General features: G+C 35.2%; 5 protein-coding genes across 8 annotated transcripts; 2 read left to right on the top strand and 3 right to left on the bottom strand.

The window, feature by feature from the left end:
* Positions 1–1159: 1159 nt before the first annotated feature.
* Positions 1160–3027, bottom strand: LOC136341434 (ribosomal RNA processing protein 36 homolog). Its single transcript, XM_066286427.1, has 5 exons — positions 2628–3027; positions 2056–2272; positions 1711–1922; positions 1537–1654; positions 1160–1315 (listed from the first exon to the last, which is right to left on the bottom strand). Exons 1-5 carry the CDS (start codon positions 2712–2714, stop codon positions 1179–1181), a joined length of 771 nt encoding a protein of 256 aa, XP_066142524.1. The 5' UTR covers positions 2715–3027; the 3' UTR covers positions 1160–1178.
* Positions 3028–3288: 261 nt separating this feature from the next.
* On the top strand, positions 3289–9630 carry LOC136341411 (3-hydroxy-3-methylglutaryl-coenzyme A reductase-like). 2 transcript variants are annotated; one of them, XR_010732497.1, is made up of 7 exons: positions 3289–5149; positions 7504–7782; positions 7893–8144; positions 8315–8497; positions 8620–8800; positions 8855–9011; positions 9132–9630. XR_010732497.1 is itself a non-coding variant. In XM_066286367.1 (6 exons), the coding sequence occupies exons 1-6, from the start codon at positions 3613–3615 to the stop codon at positions 8928–8930; spliced, it is 2508 nt and encodes an 835-aa protein (XP_066142464.1). In that variant the 5' UTR covers positions 3289–3612; the 3' UTR covers positions 8931–9630. The 2 variants fall into 2 exon arrangements, 1 of the variants encoding a protein (XP_066142464.1); XM_066286367.1 differs by having other exon boundaries at positions 8855–9630.
* On the bottom strand, positions 5942–7350 carry Sce (E3 ubiquitin-protein ligase Sce). The gene has a single exon (XM_066286403.1). It carries the CDS (start codon positions 7203–7205, stop codon positions 6093–6095), a length of 1113 nt encoding a protein of 370 aa, XP_066142500.1. The 5' UTR covers positions 7206–7350; the 3' UTR covers positions 5942–6092.
* Positions 9631–9942: 312 nt separating the features above from the next.
* elm (calcineurin like EF-hand protein 1 elm) lies at positions 9943–11261 on the top strand. Its single transcript, XM_066286436.1, has 3 exons — positions 9943–10222; positions 10363–10629; positions 10709–11261. The coding sequence occupies exons 1-3, from the start codon at positions 10156–10158 to the stop codon at positions 10945–10947; spliced, it is 573 nt and encodes a 190-aa protein (XP_066142533.1). The 5' UTR covers positions 9943–10155; the 3' UTR covers positions 10948–11261.
* Positions 11262–12570: 1309 nt separating this feature from the next.
* Positions 12571–17059, bottom strand: Sec23 (transport protein Sec23). 3 transcript variants are annotated; one of them, XM_066286369.1, is made up of 14 exons: positions 16776–17059; positions 16336–16648; positions 16028–16283; positions 15497–15693; positions 15204–15439; positions 14973–15143; positions 14767–14912; positions 14496–14707; positions 14239–14439; positions 13903–14054; positions 13678–13852; positions 13395–13616; positions 13240–13263; positions 12571–13021 (listed from the first exon to the last, which is right to left on the bottom strand). In XM_066286369.1, the coding sequence occupies exons 2-14, from the start codon at positions 16612–16614 to the stop codon at positions 12932–12934; spliced, it is 2361 nt and encodes a 786-aa protein (XP_066142466.1). In that variant the 5' UTR covers positions 16615–16648; positions 16776–17059; the 3' UTR covers positions 12571–12931. The 3 variants fall into 3 exon arrangements, with proteins under 3 accessions (XP_066142466.1, XP_066142465.1, XP_066142468.1); XM_066286368.1 differs by having other exon boundaries at positions 16336–16614; positions 16776–17057; XM_066286371.1 differs by lacking the exon at positions 13240–13263 and having other exon boundaries at positions 16336–16614; positions 16776–17055.
* Between the last annotated feature and the right edge of the window lie 22 nt (positions 17060–17081).

Here is a 17081-nt window from a genome sequence, read left to right on the forward strand (position 1 = left end):
TATTTTTGCATTTGTTATCGCAGTCGCATTAACATTCCACTATTTGAAAATAACAATGGATAAAAGTGGAAAGTGTACGTGAAATTATAATGAATAACGCACAAAAAGACTAAACATGCCTGGTTCACATACATAAATGCGAAGCCACAAATCGAAAGAATGGTGTGCATAAGTATCTCCCAAATTTGCGTTGTATTCGCTTCAATTAGGTCCGAGCCACTTGACAAAGAGAATTGAATTGAAATGTACAACACAATCGAAATATCTATCCTGTGCCCCTATATGAACCTGCCTGTGTACGACGTAAAAGTTTATTTTGTATATGATTTTATCATGAATTTAATCATTTTCAGCAAAAAATGTTTCAAGTAAAAAACCTTTTTACTGTCAACATTTGAATTAAAAAAAAATAAAAAAATGGATGTGCCATTTGAAAAAAACGAAGTTGACTGCATGAGAAGCTGAGCCCCCGAAAATAAAAGAGACTTTGTACGAACAATCTTTTTTGTAGAAGTAGTTTCAAGATATTAGCTTGTCCCTTTTATTTAGTACCGCCCGGTATAGATGCTTTTCAAAAAAGATTATTCTCTGTGCGATTGAAGATTCGGATTGACTCTCCCAATGTACGCGTAATCAACAGAGTAACAACAGTATGTAACTGGACTCTCTTGAAATGACGGCTACTCGCATTTTCCATTCTATAAGAGTTTGCACTTGCGATTGGTGATTGTTATTCGTTGAATTAAACGGCACCTCTACGCCACAGTTTTGCTAAACGTGGTCGAATAGGAAATGATACGTTGTTACGGACAAGGTCAACGATTTGTGCCTAGCACAGGTATCTTTTTTACAGTGAGTAAAACACCTTGGGTTCATAAACAATGATAAAAACTCCATTTATGTTTATACAAAATATTTGTGGTTTTTGCTAAAGAGATTTTATCATCAAAGTGAGACTCTGGATGGAAAAATTAGTTTGAATTTTTATTTAGAGGACGTAATATAGCTAATTTAATTTTTTTTAGAACATTCTGTTTTCATTTATTGCCATCACTAGAACTCATTAAAGCAATCTCAGTTATATAAGGTTTAATTGGCTCATGTACCAACAAGGTTATAAAATAGGATACAACTCACTAAAATGAAATAAAAAAAAATGTTGCTTTAAAAATATATTTTTATTGTTTAATTTTCTCCATGACTTTCTTATCTTTTATCTTTAACTTCTTGGCTCTCTTTTGTATATGTTTCTCCAGCCTGTTTGTCCTCTTCAATTCTTCATACTTCTCCACTAAGTTCTCTATTCTTTTAACAGCTGTAACCAAATATAAATTAGTGAGCAAATTATAAAGCTAAGCATCTAATTATATTTTAATTTCTTCTCTTATTAGATCGATTCAGGAGCTCTAGTTAAGCACAATTTAAATCATGCTAAATATACAATGACATTCTTTTTAGTTCAAAACATGCAAATAGCTCACTCTTTCAGAAATTGGTGAGTTAACATAGCTAATAAGTATATGCTGTTTAACTTACATTTCTTCTTATACAGGGGCTTTTTGCCTTGTTTAATTCTCTCTCTAATTTCTTGTTTTTCTAGTTGTTCTTTCTGCCTGGTTTTATTGGTTTTTTCTTCTTCCCGTGTCTGATTTTCCTAAAATACCAAAAAAATCTACATAATGCCTAGCCAGAACCAGTCAAACTGCTCACAAATCTCTGAATAAGCAATTTTATTGTTTTTCTTCGTTGAGGATCTGAACATTCAGAAAACTCTTTCTGCAATTCAGCTTTTTCATTTTGCCTCATCTCAGTGACAAATTTATAATTTTCTGTGAACCTCCTTTTATCAAATTCCCCAATAGAAGGGTCAAACCTGGGATCCCTGGGCACATTCCGCTTTATTTTCGAAGTTGAAGAAGCATCTGCAGAAATAAAACACATAGCTGCTTCAATTGTATATTTATTAAAAGTTAAACCTGTATGGAAATCTAAGAAACTGCTCTGAGTCACCAGGGGTCTAGAAGGAAAAAATATTAAAATAGTAACACTGATTACCTTTCGCTAAAATGGCCTTAATCAGTTTAGGTCTAATTTTTGAACTAATTTCTCTAGGCCTATTCTTATTTTCTCTTTTCAAAATGGGCTGGCTCTTGGGGTTCTTTGGTTGCTCAGTTCCATAAATTGTGGCATTGTATACTTTTGAACCCACTTTTTCCTTTAATTTTAGGAGTTCCTCAAAACTCAAAGTGGAAAGGTTTTCACGGATCTTTTTCTGCAAAGAGGGAGAAATGTGGTTTAAATTAAGTATTTACATAAGAAAATTGATATATGTGTTTAAAAATTGTTCTTTAATTCATTCAACATGTTTCATGTGCAAGAAATTAAATAACCTAAAATAAACTTAATGACTACACATTCACAATGTAGTTTTGGAGGTTACAAAACCACGAAAGAAGAGATGAGGAATCCTTCTGGGCAAGTCATATTGTTGAGTTGAACTTAAATTAAGCGATTCATTTCTCCAGAAGGATTCTTCAACTGGTCCAAAACGGTTTTCTGAGGAGTTCAAACAAGCCCCATATTCAAAGCTTTTAGTTCTAGTTGGTTGTTTCTATATGTTTTAGTACCCTTTCCATTTCTTCATTTTCCTCTTCTTCTATGGCACTGTCTTCGTCCTCAGTAAAGTGTTCTGCATTTACTGCCACATGAGCCATTTTCAATACTTTCAATTTAACCCTTCCTTGTGATAATTTATGTTTTTAGCTTATTCTCTACAGTAAAAAAGCTGTAGATACTATCAAATATGCAAGAAGAAACACTGGTATACATGTATTGCGAGTATTTAAATTTGCCGATATATGTAGAGTAGAAAATAAGAAATTTTTGAAAATTGAAAGAGGGAGGAATAAAGGTAAACTGGACCTATATAGGACTAAATGTACACTGTAAATAAACGAGAAGATAAGCTTAAATAACTACATTTTCTAAAATTTAGAAAGGACATGTTCCGAAACAATACACCAAGTGTAACTGAATTATTAGGGTTTTCTGCGTACTGAATGTACAAGATCGTGAGGATCTCAAAGGATTGTAATTGTAATTGTGTTGTGATCGTGAGAGTAGATTATTTACACAGGTAGTTAATACCAATCCAATTTTAAAATTTTATAAATTTAAATAATTTCATAACGACGTACACACACACACGCGGTGTCGTTAAGAGTGCTCTGAAGTTGGCCAACTTCCTATCAATTAAAATTGTGAAAAAACCATAATAGCTGTCTTTGACACTCAGAGGTGCAGATGACAGCTGCTACAGCTGATTAGGTTACTCAAGTTCAAAAATTAACAATGCTTGAATTTAAATACGGATTTTTCATTCGTCCCATTCCTGTATTCGTACTTTCGTGCGTGAGTGCTAATCACGAATTGAAAGGGAAAGCACTAGCGAGAGCAATTGTGAAATCATACTATGCATATTACGTGAAATCTGTAGCTGTTAAACATCTAAACATCTTTATGTAATCGACCTCCAATCTTGTCGGAAGAGTCGAGGAGGATAACGAATGATATTTATATTTGAAGATTTAAAGTAAAATTTAAACAAAGAATATGTCAAAGTTTTTCCGTATATGTGGTGAAGTGTGTGCTACACATCCTTGGGAAGTTATAGTGGCTGTAATCGCTCTTACATCATGTTTCTTAACAGTAGACAGACAGGTAATCCCAGTATCAAATAAGCCGACTCATTGCGTTGGTTGCTTAGAAGAACAGTTCCATGCAGCTGACATGGTTGTCATGACTCTTATCCGTTGTCTGGCAATCCTCTACAGCTACCATCAATTTAGAAATTTACAAACCTTGGGCTCAAAGTACATTCTTGGTATTGCCGGGCTCTTTATGGTATTTTCAAGTTTCGTTTTCACATCAACGCTTCTCAATTTCTTGCACATTGATCTGGTTGATCTCAAAGATGCGCTCTTCTTTTTCTTACTGCTGATTGATTTATCCAAAGCAGCAACATTAGCACAATTTGCATTAACTGCCTCAAGCACTGAAGATATAAGCAAACAAATAGCCAGAGGAGTCTCAATTTTGGGCCCAACTTTAACCTTAGACACTCTAGTTGAGACTTTAGTGATAGGAGTAGGCACTCTGTCAGGAGTAAGGAGATTGGAGATGCTTTCATATTTTGCATGTTTATCGGCAATAGTAAATTATGTGATATTTATGACCTTCTACCCAGCATGTTTAAGTCTGATGCTCGAGTTAGCAAAGATTTCAAATTTTTATGGTGAGAAGCAACAGCTAGTTAGAAAAAAGCTTCTTGAAGAAAATGACAAATCAAACCCAGCATTACAGCGCGTGAAATTAATAATGTCATTTGGCCTCTTAGCAGTTCATTTACACAGCCGCTGGTTGATGAACGAAGATGAATTCAAAACCTCAGAAAAAGGTTTTGAAAATAAAGTAAACTGTTCTGAAGACACCTCTTTATATGGCTTAATAATGAAGCAATTTGTACTTGGAGCTGACCACATAGTCATCCTCATTTTACTAGTGACCCTGATGATTAAATTTATTTTCTTTGAGCCTAAGGAACACTTGAAAGACCAATTAGAGCAAGATCTTTTATTAGAAATCAAGAAGGACATTCAAAGCAAACAACATATCAGAACAACTTCAATCAATGTAGAATCTCAAACTGAGAATGTTCAAGGTGAAATACTCGAATATGAAGAAGATGTTAATGATAAAGATACAGATGTGTCTCGAAGTCTTCAAAATTGTCTTGAAATTTACAGAACAGAAGGTGGAGCTGCACATTTATCAGACAAAGAGATCATAATGTTAGTAGATACCAAGCATATCCCAGCATATAACCTTGAAAAAGCAGTACAAAATCCCGAAAGAGGTGTAAAAGTTAGGAGAAAGATTGTTGCTAATCAATTAAAACTTCCCTTTGTCTTCCTTAATATGCCTTATAAAAATTACGACTATACCAAGGTAATGGGTTCCTGCTGTGAAAATGTTTTAGGATATGTTCCAGTGCCATTGGGAGTCGCAGGACCCCTACTTTTAGATGATAAGTTTTATTATATCCCAATGGCTACAACAGAAGGATGCCTGGTTGCAAGCACAAATAGAGGTAAGTTCAAGGCTTATTCTCAGTTAATATACTGATTGGTTTTAACTCATTGTTAAAAGAAATGATATGTTATATGATATCTCAGTATTTTTCTACCCTACTTAAGGCTACTAAATCCATACTTCCAAATTGCAAGTTAATATGTCAATTAATTTAGAACTGAATGGGCTGTGACGACTTTAATGTTTAACGCATAATTGACTTATGTATTGGGTGTCTCAAATTTTATGGCTTTATGGGGTATCTCGTTTGTTATAGAAGTTAGAGCCATTTTGTTTTGCAGCATTGTGCTAGACTTTTATAAAGCAAAAGTAAACAGTGCCAGAGAAGCTAGGACCTTCTTGGTTTCATAGATATAGTGTTAAAAAAACTCTCCATTTTGGGAACACTCAATATTTCATTTATTCAACAAGATATTGAGAAAGTAAAACTGAGATATAATAGTTTTTGCCATAAAATCCCGTGGTATAATTTTTTTCGTGGTTGAGGCACAATTAGCTATAATCATTCATTTTTTGCATGTTTCCATGCCACTTTTTTTAAAGAATTTTTTTTCCCTCATTAGCTTCATAGTATTTTCTTAGTTTTTTCAATCACAAAAATTACAGCACTAAGTTACATATTGAAGAATGACGTTATTTGTTATTTATTAAAAATAGACTATATAACCATATACCTATATACCATTCATAGACTCTATTTTCAAATGTTGGAATTCTGATCACAATTTCTAAAGGACATACTGCATATTAAAAATTAGATAAAATCGTGGTGAAAAACAGACTAAAGCCCTTTGATTTTTATCCTATTTATTAATATTATTAATATTATAATTATATTACAAATACACAGTACCACATATTGTAATATGCTATATGCCACACAACACAAATTATTTAAAGCGCTACACAGGGGGTTTAGCTTCAGACCCCCTACGAGATCCCTATGTCTTCTTCCACGAATAATACATTTCAAGTGGCTTATTTTCTTTCCAATATTTATCATTTACCTGCCCTAGAGTTTGATTTCCATTTAGCTGTACATATTGCCCAGTGCTTGGAGAAATGTAAATGCAAAAGTTTAATAAACTGTGGCTCGCCGACAGCTGTGAATCCAAATCCAAAGTTAATCTCATTGCAAGGTATTTGTGTAGGTGGTCAACTGTTGCATTTGCAGTAGTTTTAATGTACCTGATGGAATTTTCCTTCAAAGCTTTCACTAAAGGATTATCTCCCGACATTTCTGTCGGGTGTGGTTTAAAAACCAATTCAATTTCATTTAGTGTATGTGGTTCAGAGGGCCCTTCCCCATCTGTATCAGTTTGTTCTGTTTGCGCAGTAGAATCACTCTCTTCACTTCTTTCAGAAGTCATAGCACTTTTTGGACGCCTTTTAATTGAACTCACACTGGAAGAAACTGGACTTGGGGGGTCACATGGTGTACTTCGTCCAGATGGTGCAGGACTGCTTGGCGCTGCAGTTTGTAAATTAACAGCTGATGTATTAGTTGCAGGAATTGCTGGATTTTCGCTTGCAGGTGGTGTAGAATTATCTCCCTGCTGTTCACTTGTGACTGTTTCATTTGGTTTTCGGCCACGTGGAGCCCTATTTTGTGATTGTAACTTAATGCCTTCATTAATAGATTGCACAAATGCTTCTCGGGAATGAACTTTATTTAATTTTGCCAATACTTTTTCTTGGTGAGCCTCATATTCATCTCGGCTCGGATATATTTTGGAAATCAACAGGTCAAAATTGGGATCGGCACGTAACGACCTTTTCGAAACCAGCTTCTTCCGGCAAGTGGGACACTCTTTATTTCCTGAACGCAGTGCTGTTATTATGCATTCTGAACAAAACCTGTGAAGGCATTCTTTTGTTGTCATCGTTTTCTTTAGCATATCCAAGCAAATTGGACACATTAATTCACTGTGGAGACTCCGAGGAGACACTGCGATTTCGGTATTGTCGGTTATGACTTCCTGAGGGGTTCTGTGCAATTCGTACAGTGATAATTCCCATGTTTTGTTTAAACCAATTTGTTCTGATGTCGTCATTTTAAAATGTTTATTGAGAAATTGGGCAGAGTATATTTGTTTCAGTTTTTTCTGTACAACAAATATATTCCAGAAAAACTAAAAAGCGGGCATAAAAATTTTTCTCAAATAATAAACCGATTTTTGACAGAAATGATAGTTATTATATTGGTAGATGTCACTGCTGACGTTTATAAAAGGATGAGATGGACCGTTCTTATAAACTACTCCACAAGAGCGTAACATTTATCTTCGTATTGAAAAACTCGCAACTAAAATTTTTAACATTGTATTAAATTTATTTTTCCTTTTTTTTTAGGTTGTCGAGCAATCGAGAAAACCGGCGTCAAATCCAGAATAGTTGCCGATGGAATGACGAGGGGACCAGTAGTACGTTTTCCATCAGTTACGAAAGCGAGTGAAGTAATTGTTTGGCTCAAAACTCCCGAATACTTCGCCAAAGTTAAAGATCAATTCGACTCAACGAGTAGGTTTGCGAGATTGTCTAAATTATCCACTCATATAGCCGGGCGATATTTATTTATTCGATTTATTGCGGAGACTGGAGATGCTATGGGAATGAATATGATCTCTAAAGGTATGGAAAAAATTCAGTGTGTGATTAAATTTCTTCTGTAGTACCTTTACGCACACTGAACAATAAAGTTACACGATTTTTCTAAATTCATGTATTTAAATTTATTTTAGGGTCTGAAAAAGCATTGATTTACATTCAATCGATATTCAAAGAAATGGAAATAATAAGTTTGAGCGGTAATGTGTGCTCCGACAAGAAGCCGGCTGCAATTAATTGGATTGAAGGCAGAGGAAAGTCTGTAGTGTGCGAGGCCATTATACCTGCAAATATTGTGCACACAGTGTTGAAAACAAACACCCATTCGCTCGTAGATTTAAATATATCAAAAAATATGGTGGGATCTGCTGTGGCAGGCTCAGTTGGTAAGTAATCTTGTTGAACTTCTAAGTCTAGAGTGTAATAAAAACTCAAAAGCGCTAAGCTTATTTTAAATTTTTGTGAATCAGGGTTGACACCTGCACTCTCACATTCAATTTTAGTCATACTATTATATTGTTCCTCTATATATTTTTTCACACAATTGTCTTTCCAGGGGGATTCAATGCGCATGCTGCTAACATCGTAACAGCTATCTATATAGCGACTGGTCAAGATGCAGCTCAAAACGTAGCTAGTAGTAATTGCATTACAATAATGGAACCGTGTGGAGAGAAGGGAGATGATTTATTAATCTCTTGTACCATGCCCAGCGTTGAAATTGGTACCGTTGGAGGAGGTTAGTAGACAATACGTCGAGCGATTTACAAACAAATTTATTTTTTCAAACTTAGTCACTGGACGTAGCTCAAGATTTGAATAACAGCTGTGAAATTAATGCAAAAATACTTATTTCCTTAGGCACTATTCTTCCGGCTCAAACAGCATGTCTTGAAATGTTAGGGGTGAAAGGACCACATATGGAAAATCCAGGTGATAACGCAAAACAACTAGCGAGAATTATTTGTGGTGCTGTTTTAGCAGGGGAATTGTCGTTAATGGCAGCCCTGGCAAGTGGACATTTAGTGAAGAGTCATTTGAGGTAAGATTTCATTTACCACTAATGAAATATTCTTATTAAACCGGGTTTAATTAGGTATAACCGTTCCTACTCGGAAAAAGATCCAAGCTCAACCAAATTAGGGGATAGAAGTATATCTTGTCAAACTTGAACGAGATTTTTAAAATGGATTTAGTTTTCTAGGAAATCCCATTATCTATTTAATGTGCATTCAGATATGTGATCTCCAAAGGTAATGAAGTGAACACGAATTTAAAATTGCTCAAGGATTTATTTATTTCAAAATTAACTCAATGTACTTGTGGCTTTGAATGATCTATGAGAATAATTAGTTTTTGTTTTAATTTTTTAGTACAAAGCAGCTTTATTTATGCCCTCTACGGTCATGAAAAACTAACGAAATCGATTATAAGAACAATTTTTTCTACACAGGGTGCCTTATTTAAATTTGCTGACTATTAACTATATCCGCAACAGTGAGAATGATAAAGATGGTCGAATGAGAAAAAGTCGTTAAAACTATTTCGCAGCTCTCACTGCTTAGGAAATCGCAATAATCAGCAAATGTAAAAAAGACACTCTGGATGCACAAGATATTGTAGACCTCATATTTTTTGTCGTTTTTGTTTTCTAATTTTATTTATATTTATGATTTATACAAATAGAACCAAAGTTCTAACATAATCTATGCGAATACTTAGAAATCATGGTTACCATCGTTTCTAAATATTTTTCAAACTTATGTTAAACTTTGAACCTTTTTTGTATGTAGATATATTGTAAAAGCTTTACATCCTTGTAGTTAAATAGAATAAAATAAGTTGACTATTAAATAATTGCTTTTAAGCACAGTCGTTGAAATTTAATTCCGAAACCTGCAATATTGAATATTGAATTTAGACCGAAAGCGTCCAACCAGACCTAACGAGTGTGATACTAATTATAGGGCTGCATCAAAGAACCCGCGCGACTGTGCATCCTCTCTGACGATTGAAATTCGAGGTAATTTTGATTTTACCCTGACGCCGAGTTTATCCAGTTTTCGGCAAATAAACCGGTTCTCCAGAACGATTTCAATTGGTTCGCCCGACAAGGATGGAGAATGCGTCCTTGGATACGATGTGGCAACGTTGATCGATCAAATTGGGAAGGAACGACATATCTGCATCAGCTGATTTAACGAATAATGAAGTGGCTCTGGCCGAGCATTACTACAGTTTTTTTCTGTTCGTGTTTTCATGAAAAACTCAAAGTTCGCAATTAAAAGTTCAAAGTTTAATATTTTGGCTCGATAATAAAGGTACCCACCTTCATTATTCTGAGTTGCTACTTTCGAGTTAATAGTGAGATCGTATATAATCGATATTGAAATAACAATGGGGAACAGGGCTTCTTTATTGCTGAGGGAGGAAGAAATTGCACAGATTCAACAAGAAACGGGATGTAAGTATTTTGTTAGAAAAATCTGGGTTAAGAATGTTCTATACCTCTGCATATGAACGTACAATTCAAGTGATCCAAGATATAACCTTACCGTAAATGTCCTATTCCATACTTATCTTTGCCTCGCTCTTCTGCTCCAGTCACTCCAAATCAAATAGAACGTCTCTATTCCCGCTTCACTGCATTGGATAGAAACGACTGTGGAACTCTTTCAAGAGATGACTTCCTGAGAATTCCAGAATTAGCCATCAATCCTCTGGGAGAAAGGATAGTGTACGCATTTTTCCAAGGAGACGAATGTACAGATAGGGTCAATTTCCGGCAGTTCATGCAAGTTCTAGCTCATTTCAGACCTGTTAAGAAAAATAAGGAAAACAGACTGAATTCTAGGGAAGAAAAATTGAAATGTAAGTATTGACTAAAATAAAATTAGTCGCAGAAATCAAGTTTAAATCTTCAGCTGAAAAGTTAAATTTAATGTTGCAGTTGCTTTTAAACTTTACGATCTGGATAATGACAATTTGATCTCTAAAGACGAGCTTTTGGCCATTCTTCACATGATGGTTGGAGCTAACATTAGTGAAGAACAGCTGACGAGCATCGCGGAACGCACCATTTTGGAGGCTGATGAGGACGGAGATCAAATGATTTCTTTCAATGAATTCTGTAAAGCCTTACATAGGACTGATGTTGAACAAAAAATGAGTATTAGGTTTCTCAATTGAATGTCGTATTTCGACAAATTGTTTTCAGTTGTACAGTAAATTGCAGTGCAGTTACAATTTCAGGTCTAATTTTTCTTCTGTAAGATTTTTTAATGTTTTATAGATATGTTAAGTTAATACAAATATGGTTTTTATGAAATCATTCACTAGTCACTTCTTGGAAATGCGAAAGAAGATACCTATTTAAAGCATTTAATTTTATAGTTATTTTTACGTTTTTCCATTTCTGTAATTCGCATATTACTGGTATCAAACTTAGGTCAGGAAGAATAAATAATATATTATGTAAATAAATTATAAAAGATTTCACGTAATGTCTGTTAATTTCTTTCAAGTTAAAAAATGTTGAGTATTATTGCCAAATGGGACATATACTTTCTAGTATTAAGATTCTAGTTTTCTAACAGTAACGCGTCAAAAATGGAGGTAAACTTAATTTTATAAAGTAAATTTCTCCGGGATGCTGCATCCACATAGTGCCTCTGAAATGACCGCAATGCTTGACCAAAAATGAGGCGTCTCACCCCTGCAGGACGTCAAAGTTCCCGAATTAATACCGTGATTTCGAAATAACTGCTGAGTTTTTATGAATTTTCACTAATTTTGGAACTAAAGGTTACTAATTGGCGTGTGGTTTATAAATAAATGTTTGTATTTTCATTACCCTCTGTATGAACGACTAAAATTTTGGGTCTGCCGCAAGCTGACGTTAATTTGAAAACTCCTTCGTCTCTTGTCAAATCTTCGGCAGATAAGCACTTTCACTCACGAAACGACAGTTAAACTTCCCCCGCTTTTACCCATTAAGTCACGAATATACTATCGGCGTACCTCACAAGTCTTTAGAACAAAGGAAATCCCGATTGGTAATGCAGCGCGAATGACGCACGTCTCGCTCGTCCGGACGCCAACACTCGACTGAATCATCTACGAAGTGATAACGGTACGACCTGCCCTTTGTTAAGGTACAGCTGATGGATCTTTCAATCGATACGCGATAGGGAGTCACATGCGATGTTTTGCTACATTTGGTAAAATAAGGGAAAAGTGGCGAATTCGACGCAGTAGTTTTTTTATGCAAACAGGCCCCGGCTGACTAAAAAAAACTTTACCTGTTATAAAGAGAACTCGTTCGGAAAAGAAGTCTGATGTTTTTCGTTAATTGAATACTGAACTAAAATTTTAAACGATGTTAAATACTTAATATTTGCAATTAATATAGATCAGTATGCAGTAAAGACAAAGCGCCACTCCCAACTTTAACATTTTGTCTCGGTCTGTTAAAAATTTAACTTTAACGGCTGAATAATACATGTTCGCCTGTAAATTTAAACAACGATAAAAAAACATGAACAATAGCCATAAGTATTTTTTTCTAATTCCGCAGTGGCACATTATTCTCCGTTAATTTTATAATTTTTGTTTCTGACTTATACGAAACTAATTAAATTGTATAGCCAGAGAATCTTTTGTGAAATGGTTTGCGCAGTTATGGAGCGCATCGAGACGATAGATTTGAGGCATTTTCCAAGACAAGTGTCCCACCCGCTTCGATATTGACGTTCTACGCTTGGAAAGTGGCAAAAAAAGGATACCTTTCCTCTTGCAAATTAAACATAAATCCTATTATTACTAGATATAATAATAATTTTCTTTCTGTTTACGAATATAATGCTATATGTGTATTTGCAATGATTTTATAATATCCTCTTAAATTAAATAAATAACAAATATAAGACGTTTCCAACCAGAGAATATGTCAAAACATTAAGGTGTTCCAAGACTTTCGTAGTCCAGGTCCATACCTGCGACGAGATTGGTAAATAAAATTTCTTTTAATTTAAACACGGCTTTGGAATTACTATTTGTTTACACAGAATGGTAGAAAAGGTGCATAACCACAATATTGAAACCCAAATATTTAATTAATCGTGGCAACCTTGTAACGAATTATAATCATGGAGGTCCACGATAGATATTCTGCTTAGGCCGTCGAAGACACTGCAAGCTTCTTCAAGTGGTCCATGAAAACTTGGAGGGAAACATCGTCTGTTAGTACTGGGGCCCCAGTGTCCTATAAATGCAACTTTGTTGGAGGCAAATTTATATCCACGTATATGGTGTAACTAATATGTTAATAAAGCATGAAAACGTTAACTCTTAGCATATTTTTGCTAACTTAACGATAAATAAAAAAACTCCTCATATACCACCACCACTACCACCATAAACAATATGGAGAAAACTGAAATTCCCGCAAAACAAAAACCATTAAAACATATATAAAATTACCCCATTCTGGCTTGTCATGATGGGCTAAAAGTAGGAACAGAATACATGAAACAAAAACGAAAATCAGTCAATTACTAAAACACACATCATGCAAAATAAAATTTATCTGTAATGAATAACGATCAAATTTTACTTTAGAAAAAAATTGCACTTACCCCTCCATACGAATACATGTTGTTATGCGTCTGGCTTGGATTCACTTTAGACAACAAGAATCGGGCCTGCGATCCGCCTTGCTCCGTATCAATGTACCGGGGCATAGGGAAACGTGTTTGTAAAATTTCCTGCGCATCGTCTACGGGGGCTTGCAATAGTTGGCGGAAATTCTCGTATTCGGGCATGTCTTGGTATTTGAGATTTCGCCATTGGGCGATAGTCTAATGAAAAAAAAAAACGAAAATTTTAAAATCTATAGGCAACTTCATGAAACAAACGCACTTCTCCGTGGAAAATTAAAATTTGGAAAAAAGTATCCATAAGTAATATTCTATCCGGCTGAATGGAACTTGTATCTAAAAGCACTGGTTCTGGAGGTCCATTGAAACTATAGCTATACAATATTGGTTGGATCATAATGAGTGATTGAGTCAAGTCTTCTCTCATTAACATATGCCTACAATATTCATGGAAAAATTAAAAATTAAAATAATATAGTGTTACTACCTATAAAATGATGTTTCATCTGGAGAATTGTTGAAGACCTGTATGAATTGTGACCTTCGAAGGTGATACATGAATTGTGGATATAAACTAAAGTTTTCTCCCAGGCGGAAGGAGGTAGGATCGTCTTTGTTGTACTCTCCAAATTTCTGACACTGTAACAAAAATCCTGTTTATTAATTCTTTCATATTATTAATAATAAAAAATGAATTAAATGTAGCGCGGATAGAAATAAAAAATAGTTGGAGATCTGGAAGCAAATACATAAACTAACCTCCCCATCCTCAATATGATAGTTTTACGCAAAATTAAGTAAGAAAATAAAACCGCTAATTTACCAGTCGAATAAGCATTCTATCCACCCATCTCAACACATCTGGACTCTCATCAGTTTCTGCTCTATAGACAGCCATTCTGGCCATTATAACAGCGGCACATTCTTGGTCAAAACCTGCACTGATATGATGAATATTAGCGGTAGCGTCCGCCCAATTCCGTGCTATTGTGGCCACTCTTATTCTTCTTTGTCCATTGGCATGCTAAATATTCAAGTTACGAATTTTATATAACAATTAAATATATGCTTTTCGTTTACTTGATATTGCGTTATAAATTGAATGCAACCTCGCCCGCCTTGTGGAATCGGAGCGGAATGTTGATTAACTACTTCGAAAAACAATCCTACAGTAGTACTGGGGTTGAAGGTGCACATTTTCCACTGGACTGTATTTCCCATGCCGATTTCGGTATCGGCTACCAGCGAACTTTTAACGTTCAGCGAAACACACGGGCCTATTGCTCCTTGAACTAACACAACAAAATAAATAATAATATAACGCGTTAAGTTTAATTAGTTAACCACAAACCTTTTAATTCTTTAGAACACTTGACTTCTAGACTTCCATTGAAAGCCATTTTAAGGCTACCATCATTTTGATCCTTAGAGAACACCCTTTGGAAAGTTTGCTTAAATAGGGAGGAGTTGAATGAGTCACCCATTACCATATGCCCCCTATAAACCATAAAGAGATAAATATCGTACTACATCATTACGAAAGGATGGTGAACATACCCAGTTGAATTGCAACACTGTTTCATTTCCATAAGACCGGTCTGGTCTAAAGCGCACGAGTAAATATCGACGCAGTGGCCATTGGTGGCTGCTCTCATCGCTAAACCGTCATAGTGTTTTATGGCTTTTTTCATATATTTAGCATTATCTTTTTGTATATCATGATGGGATCTAAATTTTAAATTAAAATACAATTCTCTTAGTTTATTAAAATTAGTAATTGAGATGTACCTAATTGGCAGCTTAAGATCATCATTCAGAACTTGACCCGGTCCTTGAGAGCAAGGTCCGCCTACAAATAACATAACTCTAGCACCAGTGTTAGCATAAGTGCATTCTAACAATCCTATAGCTATGGATAATGCCACGCCTGTAGATCTTAGGAACCGTTTGCCTTGGGGAACTGGCCATGGATCCCTTTGAAGTTCACCTATCAAATCTGTAAGGTTCATTTCGCAGTTCGCCACCTAAAACAGCCTGTTCAATTTTCATTCTCACATTACTTATGAAGTATAAATACATACGGGTTGGATAAATCTACTGGCAGGAGGAATGGGTGCTTGCATTGGCGCTCCAGGTTGACCCGGTCTCATGTTAGGGTTTTGTGCAACTTGATGAGGATTAGGAGCGATTCTTCCAATTCCTAACATATCTTGGATCTGTTTGGCTGTTAAATCCTTAGTACCGCGGAATACATAGGATTTGCTCATGCCTTCAGTTCCTATTAATATGAATATTACAATAAAACCGGTTCTTTCTTTATAACTTTACTAGAGTAAACAAAATTGATAAGGATCAAGCAAGAAAGAACATTTTAATATGAAAATTGTTTGGTTTAACCAGTGATTCATGTTCAAAAGAAAATTATTTTTGCTTTTTATGAAGCTACTGGCCGCTGCATAATCAGTTCAGAAATGTATAGATTCATTATATTGGGTGGGATATGGTAAAAGTAAAAGACCTTTTCCCTCTAAGTGAAAAAATGCTGGTTCCTTTCCTCAAATGAGGGAGAAAAGACTCGTTTTCTATGAATCCCATATTAAAAAATAACTTGCCCAACTCATGAACTTGCACCATCTTCCCAAAAGTAATCAGCCCAATTAAGGCACTGGGAGGTAGCAAACTAAGAGACATTTGCAAGGAGTCTTTTAAGGCTCCTAACTCCTCTTCATCCATACAAGTATCAACAACATAGAGATAGATTGGAGGCATCGTTTGAGCTCTAGTTATGGTATATTCAATAGTTGAAAACATTGGCATCAGCTCCGCAGGCTGATGTTGTTCAGATATAGCTGCATATTGCGGAGGGAACTAAAAATCATTTCCATCAATAACTAATAAGTACTGACATAATAAAACTTACGGGATTCCTCTGAAAACAAAAATTGCAAACCCACAATTTTGCTCGGTAGTCAACTTGGCAAAGAGGGTTTAAAATAGCTCTACAATTGTTTCTGGTGCAGAGCACTGGATCATATTGTATAGGGGGTAAATCGGGTCTTTCCTTAATGGGTTGATATAAGCAAGCTAAAGGGACGACCAGCCTGGTAGCTTCGATGCGACTGTAGGGCCACACATTCCAAGTAAGTCGAATTCCATCTCGGTCTTCATTTTGTTGAATATATTCCTCATAAGTAGCCATCTAGATAAGCAGAAGTCCCAAAATTCGGATCAAACTAATTGGTGAAATTATAGATACGATAGATTGACCAAATTTAAATTTCAATATGAAAGTCGGACGTCTCTTTAGTTCAAATAATTGAATATTTACAACATGTGTTAATTATTTCCTTTTATGCTTACCTTGCCAGGCGACTGGAATTATTCTTTAATTCACAAATAACAAATATTCATTACAAAACGTAAAATTAAATTATCGGAGAACATACAGGAAATCTCCACATATTTTAATCCACGTCATACCCATTTGACTATTGACATTTTACATACTTCTTTACTGATGTGTGTCTTATGCTCTGAAAAGGGTAATTTGCCAGCTCATGCAAGTTGCTGTCGTTCAAACTGCACCATATCGCTTCACAAAAGTATTGGCCTATTAGGACTTCATTAGACTTTAGTCTTTAGTCAATTCTTAATCATAACATAACA

This window comes from Euwallacea fornicatus, chromosome 10, assembly GCF_040115645.1.
Source record: "Euwallacea fornicatus isolate EFF26 chromosome 10, ASM4011564v1, whole genome shotgun sequence".
In the NCBI taxonomy this organism is placed as follows: domain Eukaryota; kingdom Metazoa; phylum Arthropoda; class Insecta; order Coleoptera; family Curculionidae; genus Euwallacea; species Euwallacea fornicatus.

Excerpts from the sequence above, each read along its gene's own strand:
- Sec23 (XM_066286369.1), bottom strand. The coding sequence starts at position 16,614 with ATGGCTACTTATGAGGAATATATTCAACAAAATGAAGACCGAGATGGA. Across the intron at positions 15,694-16,027 it reads GGTGCAAGTTCATGAGTTGG|GAACTGAAGGCATGAGCAAA; the intron begins GCAAGTTATTTT and ends TCATATTAATAG. Across the intron at positions 14,055-14,238 it reads ATAGAATGCTTATTCGACTG|TGTCAGAAATTTGGAGAGTA; the intron begins GTAAATTAGCGG and ends TTTTTGTTACAG.
- elm (XM_066286436.1), top strand. The coding sequence starts at position 10,156 with ATGGGGAACAGGGCTTCTTTATTGCTGAGGGAGGAAGAAATTGCACAG. Across the intron at positions 10,223-10,362 it reads GATTCAACAAGAAACGGGAT|TCACTCCAAATCAAATAGAA; the intron begins GTAAGTATTTTG and ends CTTCTGCTCCAG. Across the intron at positions 10,630-10,708 it reads TAGGGAAGAAAAATTGAAAT|TTGCTTTTAAACTTTACGAT; the intron begins GTAAGTATTGAC and ends TTAATGTTGCAG.
- LOC136341434 (XM_066286427.1), bottom strand. The coding sequence starts at position 2,714 with ATGGCTCATGTGGCAGTAAATGCAGAACACTTTACTGAGGACGAAGAC. Across the intron at positions 1,923-2,055 it reads TAAGGCCATTTTAGCGAAAG|ATGCTTCTTCAACTTCGAAA; the intron begins GTAATCAGTGTT and ends TTATTTCTGCAG. Across the intron at positions 1,316-1,536 it reads GCCCCTGTATAAGAAGAAAT|CTGTTAAAAGAATAGAGAAC; the intron begins GTAAGTTAAACA and ends ATTTGGTTACAG.
- LOC136341411 (XM_066286367.1), top strand. The coding sequence starts at position 3,613 with ATGTCAAAGTTTTTCCGTATATGTGGTGAAGTGTGTGCTACACATCCT. Across the intron at positions 8,145-8,314 it reads TGCTGTGGCAGGCTCAGTTG|GGGGATTCAATGCGCATGCT; the intron begins GTAAGTAATCTT and ends TTGTCTTTCCAG. Across the intron at positions 8,498-8,619 it reads AATTGGTACCGTTGGAGGAG|GCACTATTCTTCCGGCTCAA; the intron begins GTTAGTAGACAA and ends TTATTTCCTTAG.
- Sce (XM_066286403.1), bottom strand. The coding sequence starts at position 7,205 with ATGACGACATCAGAACAAATTGGTTTAAACAAAACATGGGAATTATCA.